The 8,240-nt window shown below is 37.6% G+C and overlaps 1 protein-coding gene across 1 annotated transcript; it reads left to right on the top strand.

Annotated features, from left to right (window-relative positions):
• Window positions 1-1,363: 1,363 nt before the first annotated feature.
• On the top strand, window positions 1,364-2,579 carry LOC107748821 (GTPase IMAP family member 1-like). The gene has a single exon (XM_016563785.1). It carries the CDS (start codon window positions 1,364-1,366, stop codon window positions 2,147-2,149), a length of 786 nt encoding a protein of 261 aa, XP_016419271.1. The 3' UTR covers window positions 2,150-2,579.
• Window positions 2,580-8,240: the final 5,661 nt, after the last annotated feature.

The following is an 8,240-nucleotide window of genomic DNA, read 5'->3' as shown; positions in this document are numbered from 1 at the left end:
TATTCCAGAGTTTGGGAGCCAAATGCGAAAAAGCTTTACCTCCTTAAGTGGACTTTGCTATCCAAGAGTCCAGAGTTTTGTGACCTTAGGGAGCGGGATGGATTGTAGCTTGGTAGAAGACTAGTTAGGTACACATGTAGTAATATTTTGTAGCTGATGTGGAACTTAATAGGTAGCCAGTGTAGAGATTGTAAAGTTGGAGTGATATGATCATATTTTCTTGACCTGGTAAGGACTCTAGCCGTTGCATTTTGGACTACCTGTAGCTTGTTTATTGAAGATGCAGGACCACCAGCTAGCAGTGCATTACAAACAGGTAACATGTTTTGTAGCTTGGCAATGTTTCTAAGATGGAAGAATGCTGTTTTTGTAACATGGGAAATATGATTTTTCAAAAGACAAGTTGCTGTATAATATAACACCCATATTTTTGGGCTTAAGGCTTGTCCCTGACAAAAATACATGCTTAAACTGTCTCAACTGAAAATAATTTTAAATGTGTCAGCGCCATTGTTTTGTATCAAGATGCACACCAGTAATGTATTTTTCTAAGTGAGTTTTATAAAAGCTTTAATATCCTAATTTAACAAAGGCCTAGTCCTGGCTTAAGCTAAACCTTGTCTGTGAAACCGGGCCTAAAAGTTCAAATAACTTTAAATGTGTCAACTTAAACATGCATAATAACAAATTAGACATTATGTTCATAAATTATAATAATTTATGGGTAGTGTTTTCAAGGTCTTGGAATGGCTTTTTTGGATTGCAGTAAACGCATTAACTCCATCTTTGCAAGTGCTGTGAGTTTAAGTCACGTATAACCTGCATTTTAAAGTGGAACACGCACCAACTGTTAAATATAAAAACAAAATATATATTGTGTGTTTGAGTGGTCCAGACGCTACATTTCATTGAAGCTTTAAAGGTTCCCTGTGGTTTTCAACCAAAATGTGAGAATCAGTGCAGCGGAGTCTAAACAATCAGAGTGGAAAAAGTGAGAGTGTGATTTCTGGTTTGGGTTAGAATCATTATAATTTGACAGTCCCATGCCGGTTGGGTCTGGACAATTAAAATGGTCTTGGATACAGGCCATGTTCAGCATTCAACTAAATACCTGTGCAGCCCTCTCGGCTACACAAAGATCTAAGTGGACCCTCACATGTTTGTTCTCCTCTCACAACGTCCCTGGTGTAACACAAAATAATGTTCCAAAATGTCATTTTGATATTAACTCTTAGTATTCAAAGTTGAGAAAACTTAAAATGCTTTGCAGCTAGTTGCACAGATTTAACTCAGTTTTTATTTATTTATTTATCATCATTTATACAGTGTAAGTGAACTAATATGCATGTAAATGACTACCTACATGTGTTTTCTCTTAGAAGCAGCATCAGATGAACAGAAGCTGCCCAGAGGGATTCCTGTCATCAGAACAAAAACTCCTAATAAAGAACAGACAGCTGTCTCCAGTCTCTCATCCAGAAGGATTGTTCTTCTGGGTAAAACTGGTGTTGGGAAAAGTGCAGCTGGAAACACAATCCTGGGACAGAATGAGTTCAGATCTGTGAAGAGTTTAAATTCAGTAACCAGTGAATCCTCAGAGAAACATGCAAATCTTTCAGGCAGATCTGTGTTTGTGGTTGATACTCCTGGATTCTTTGACACACAGATGAAACCTGAAGAGTTAGCTTTAGAGATAGCAGGAAGTGTGTATATATCCAGTCCTGGACCGCATGCGTTTCTCGTTGTGTTCAATGTGAGTATGAAGTTCACTGAACATGAGCAGCAGATTCCTCAGATAACTGAGATGATGTTTGGTCAGGAGGTGTTAAAATTCTCCATCGTTCTCTTTACTTATGGAGATTGGCTACAAGGAGAGTCTATTGAGAATCTCATTACAGAGAACAAAGCTGTAAGTCATCTAGTTGATCAGTGTGGAGGCAGATTTCATGTCTTCAACAATACAGATAAGAATAACAGCAAGCAGGTGAATGATCTACTGCAGAAGATTGACACAATGATAGAGCAGAATGGAGGAGGATACTACAGTAATCAGATATTTCAAGATGTTCAGAGATACAGACAAGAGGAAGAAGAGAGGAGACAGAGAGGAAGAGCAGAGAAAACAACAGGAGAAACAAAGATAAGATGAGATTGAGAGAGTGAGAAAGGAGGCAGAGGAGAAAATCAGATTATAGTTAGAGGCTCATGAATCTGAACTACAAAGACTTGAGGCAGAGAAGCAGAGAGAGGAAAAACAGAGAAAACAACAAGAGGAGAACCAAAGTCAAGAGTTTGAAAGAGTGAAAATCAGAGCAGAGATAGAAGCTCAGAAATCTGAACTAAAAAAACTTGAAGCACAGAGACAGAAAGAAGAAAAGGAGAGAAAACAACAAGAGGAGAAACGAAGACAAGAAGAGAGAATCAAAGCAGAGAATTTAAAGAACAATGGAGTTCAAGCATTTTATACCAAGCATAAGCAATATTTTTTTGCTGCTGCTGTTATCGTTGTTACTGGAGCTGTTTTAGTTTCACCTACTTCTGCTGCTGCTAAAATTATTAAGAACCATGCACACAAAATGCGCCGCCTGATTTTCTAAGGATTTATTATTGGGGCCTGAGCACCCTAATGCCTTTGGAATGTTTTTTTTTTTTTTTTTTTTTTACTAATATATTATATTATATTATATCACTATTTCACAATATTTTACAATTATATTATTGTTTTCTCTAGGATTTCTTCTCCTATTTTTATTAGGGCAACAACACCAAAGGTTCAAGGACCCTGTTGGAATTGCTCCATTTATTATTATTAATTGTTTAAGGGTGATACGGATGATTTGTGTGTTCAAAAATCAAACAAAATAGGTCTTTTACTGGAAAAAAAAATATCTTCACTTCTGCAATAGATGTCCAGTTTTTCATGAGTGAACCTCGACTAATACATGTTGTGTTGATGCTAGAGTAGACCTTCCCACAATACAACCAGCCTTGGTTTACAGCAGAGGAAAAGGGATGATTTACACAAATTAAGCCACAAAAACGAATTTAGAAAAATTTTATCCTGCAGATTTCGATATAGAGGAGCATTTTTGTAGTTGAAGGTCTACACTTGCATCAACACTACATGCATGTGCTGTGCTCTCTCATGAATGCATGTTGCACATTTACTGGAGAGCTACTGAGATTATATGAAATAGTAAGAATGTGAAAAGAATGCAATATATTAAAGCAGGTGTTATTTTCTTTTTAAAAATACAAATTTATCCCTGTTTTTAGTTAGTTAGGGAGTGAGGAAATTCTTTGTTGTTGATTTATTTTATTTTACCTGAATAGGTAATTTAGTAGTCCTCCTGGTAGCAAATAATAAATAGCAAATATTGTTTGTTGTTTTTGGCTAGGTCCTTTCCTAAATACATTTATTGCTTTAAATTTTCTTTGTATAATTAATAAACAATTTATGTTTGCTATAACCAGTGGTTGTTTTACATATAAACAGGAGTGTGTGGAGGATTCACTTTGGTCATGTTTCCTCTTTTTGTTTTAATTTACACTTGTTAGTCGCTCTCCCAACCCTAGACCTGGGGAGGATCATAACACTATAAGTCTTTTAAATGGATAAATTTTTTACTCTTGCATTGAAGTAATTATTATTACTTCCACTGCTTATTGAGAAATAAGTGATTGCTGTCAGCTCAGATACCCCCTAGGTCTGAGGCTAGTAACACAAAGGCAGTGAAGCACTGTGTACCTGTGAAACAATAAAAGAGGCAGACAAAACGAGTGTTGTTTTCTTGGTGCATCAGTTTACTTTTGAGATCACAATGTTTTCAATAACTGTAAGCATTCCTCGTGTTACATACAAAAATAACTTAATACATCTGCAAATATTGGCTAACATATGATCAGTGATGGAAAGAGTACTGAAAAAATATACTCAAGTAAAAGTACCATTACCTTCCAAAAATGTAGTGAGTAGAGTAAAACGTACTTATCCAAAAAACTACTTGAGTAAGAGTAAATGAGTAGCTTATTTAAAAGTACTCATGAGTATTAAGTAGTGAGTACTGAGCTGTGGATACCCCCCATAATAAACGCTGTACACTGCAATTTAAACATTTAAAAAACATTGTAAATTCTGTAATTCACATTATCTTGTTTGTCAGAAAGAATGAAGAATATGATGTTCTCTGTGAAAGCTTCTTGAGATATTTCAGTGACAAAATTACTAACTTAAGACTTAGCGTCTGCCCCACTTTAACTGTCTCTCCAACCCTGTCATCTGCCTCTGCCTTTTGGGATGCTTTCAAACCTATCAATTTCCAGGCATTGAAGGAGGTGATTGACAAGCTCAAACCCTCATTTTGTTCTAACGATATTATTCACCCGAGATTCTTAAAATTAATCATTGATTCAATTGGACCTGGTTTGGTGTCTCTTATCAATAAGTGTCTCCAAACTGGCGCTGTCCCTGCCAGTCTTAAAGTGGCTACAGTCACTCCCCTACTCAAGAAGCCTTCACTTGACTCTTCTGTTCTAAAAAATTTTAGGCCAATTTCTGTCTTACCTTTCATTTCTAAGGTATTGGAGAAAATTGTGCTGGATCAACTTCAACATTTTTTGACAAGTAATTGTATTTATGAGGTTTTTCAATCTGGTTTTAAGTCTGCTCACAGCACTGAGTCTGCCCTCTTGAGAGTGTTAAATGATATTTATCTCTCCACTGATTCTGGAGACTCTGTGGTTCTTATTCTTTTAGATTTATCGGCCGCTTTTGATACAGTTGACCACTCCACACTATTATCCAGACTAGAGTCCTGGGTGGGTCTAAAAGCTACCGTTCTTAATTGGTTTCAGTCATACCTGTCTGACAGAAGCAAATGGAAGAAGGACAGGCTACATATCTCTCTTCAAATGTTTAAAGACTCACTTACATCTTACCAAACTGCTGTTAAGTCTGCTAAAGCTGCATATTTTTCTAATCTAATTGAAATTAATCACTCTAAACCTAAGGTTTTGTTCTCAATTATTCAATCTGTTGCAAATCCTTCTACTAACTCCTTGCCTGAAGCCTCTGATGTTCTCTGTGAAAGCTTCTTGAGATATTTCAGTGACAAAATTACTAACTTAAGACTTAGCGTCTGCCCCACTTTAACTGTCTCTCCAACCCTGTCATCTGCCTCTGCCTTTTGGGATGCTTTCAAACCTACCAATTTCCAGGCATTGAAGGAGGTGATTGACAAGATCAAACCCTCATTTTGTTCTAATGATATTATTCACCCGAGATTCTTAAAATTAATCATTGATTCAATTGGACCTGGTTTGGTGTCTCTTATCAATAAGTGTCTCCAAACTGGCGCTGTCCCTGCCAGTCTTAAAGTGGCTACAGCCTAGCGGCTGCTGTAAGTGTGCTATACAAATAAAATGAACTTGAATATCTTATCATTCAGCAGTTTTAATTTTGAGGTTGGAAAGAGTGCTGGTTATTCACTCCCCACCACCGAATTCCTGCAGAACCTGAGACTCGAACCCACAACCCTCGAGTTACAAGTCCGACTCTATCCATTAGACCACAACTGCCCCTCAAATAGATTTAAAATCAAACCACACAAAGCCACTGAGACAGCATGCTGTTGTTGCATATAAAATATTAATTTTTAGAACAATGCAAACACCACTAGAATCTCATACGAGAGTTCAGCATTACACAACATGGGATGGGTTAAATGAGAGATTAAAAAGAGCCAATTTCTCTCCAAAATGATGCCAGTTTTAAAGACATGAGAATAACTAAACATGATAATTTATGTTACCATTTTAACATAAATGCACATTGTTCTAGAAAGATGACAGCATCATCCCCTACCTTTTACACATTTACTAAAAGTGTTATGCTGATAATCTACTGTCTAAAATCAGAGACTTTCTCACTCCAAAAACTCTAGAAATGGCTGTTCATGCGTTTGTTACATCTCGACTAGATTACTGCAATTCCTTATATTGCGGTATATCTAAATCTCAAATTGCGCGCCTTCAGCTAGTCCAAAACGCTGCGGCCAGACTTCTTCTGAAGTGTCGCAAACATGAACACATTACTCCAATTCTCAGATCTCTACACTGGTTGCCGGTTCATCAGAGAATAGACTTCAAAATTCTACTCTTTGTTTTTAAATCGTTACATAACCTAGCTCCTGTCTACCTCTCTGAACTCCTTCATTTATACACTCCATCTAGAAGCCTAAGATCTTGCGACCAGGCTTTGTTGGTAGTTCCACATGTTAGACTTAAGCGTAGAGGGGAGCGTGCATTTGCGGTGGCAGGGCCACGGCTTTGGAATACCCTGCCTTTAGAAATTAGAATGGCCCCTTCTCTGCCTGTCTTTAAGTCCCTGCTAAAAACCTATTTGTTTTCCTTAGTGTATTGATTACTGTTATTCTGTAATTTTTTAATGGGTTCATATTTTTATTTGGCTTGTTTTCTGTGTATGTTTTTATAAATTTCTCTTCTGTAAAGCACTTTGGTCAGCCTAGCGGCTGCTGTAAGTGTGCTATACAAATAAAATGAACTTGAATATCTTATCATTCAGCAGTTTTAATTTTGAGGTTGGAAAGAGTGCTGGTTATTCACTCCCCACCACCGAATTCCTGCAGAACCTGAGACTCGAACCCACAACCCTCGAGTTACAAGTCCGACTCTATCCATTAGACCACAACTGCCCCTCAAATAGATTTAAAATCAAACCACACAAAGCCACTGAGACAGCATGCTGTTGTTGCATATAAAATATTAATTTTTAGAACAATGCAAACACCACTAGAATCTCATACGAGAGTTCAGCATTACACAACATGGGATGGGTTAAATGAGAGATTAAAAAGAGCCAATTTCTCTCCAAAATGATGCCAGTTTTAAAGACATGAGAATAACTAAACATGATAATTTATGTTACCATTTTAACATAAATGCACATTGTTCTAGAAAGATGACAGCATCATCCCCTACCTTTTACACATTTACTAAAAGTGTTATGCTGATAATCTAATTTGTAATAAAAAAAATGCATTGAATAGGGAACAGGGAAGCATTTCTGAGGAAACTTTTTCAAAAGAACACAAACACACACACTAGTTTCCATGTTTTGTGGGGACTCTCCATAGGCGTAATAGTTTTTATACTGTACAAACTGTAATTTCTATCTCCCTACAACCCTACACCTAAACCTACCTCTTACCGGAAACTTCCTGCTATTTCAGATTTGTAATAAATTCCATTCTGTGTGATTTAAAAGCTTGCTTACTTATGGGGACCAAACAAATGTCCCCACAAGGTCAAAATTTACTGGTATTAATATACTTGTGGGGACATTTGGTCCCCATAATGTGATGAATACCAGGTACTCACACACACGTCAGCATAATCAAAGCTTTATTGGCACGTCAAGCTTTTACAGTAGGCTGTTATTTACAAAACTATTCATAACGTTAAGTAAAGAGATCGTACCCTGATGAAAAAAAACAGCTAAAACCAGCCTAAGCTGGTTGGCTGGTTTTAGCTTGTCAACCAGCCTGGTCTTAGCTGGTCATAAGGCTGGTTTAGAGGGGTTTTGGCCATTTTCTTAGCTGGTCAGGCTGGGAGACCAGCTGAAACAACCAGCTAAAACCAGCTTGACCAGCTTAGCCAGGCTGGGTGACCAGCTAAAACCAGTTACTTCCAGCTTAAACCAGCTAAGACCAGCCAACTGTCACATTTATGTTCTGTTTCTGTTTAGATTTCCCTATGTTTCTGTTCTTCCTGACAGTGACCTAGTTTTCCTGTGTTCCCTGATTAGTTCATTAGTTTCCACCTGTGTTGATTAATCATCTCATTAGTTCCCTTTGTTTGGTTCTTGCTTATAAGCCCTCAGTTCTCCCTTAGTCTTGGTTCCGTTCTCTGTTGTATTTAGGTGTGTTATCACCGTCTCCTGGTTACTGGGTTGTTCATTAAAGTATACCGTGTTTGAATCGCACTCTGATTCTCCCATCCCATTCCTGGTACACACCATACGCTGACAGACAAACGGACCTATAAAATATGACCTGGGCTGAAGTTCTTCTTTCCTCCATCCAGCAAGATGGACGTCCTCTAGAACGGTATGTGGAGGAGTTTGTGGAATTCTCTCATCTGGCGAGTTGGAGTGATCGTATGCTCAATGTTTGTTTCCAGATGGGACTGGATGAGGGAGTTATTCGTTTCCTGTCTCCTGA

The sequence above is a fragment of the Sinocyclocheilus rhinocerous genome, unplaced genomic scaffold (assembly GCF_001515625.1).
Source record: "Sinocyclocheilus rhinocerous isolate Xijiao unplaced genomic scaffold, SAMN03320098_v1.1 scaffold7370, whole genome shotgun sequence".
NCBI classification, from domain to species: domain Eukaryota; kingdom Metazoa; phylum Chordata; class Actinopteri; order Cypriniformes; family Cyprinidae; genus Sinocyclocheilus; species Sinocyclocheilus rhinocerous.
The sequence above is the reverse complement of the archived record's forward strand: the minus strand, read 5'-3'. Positions and strand labels throughout refer to the sequence as shown.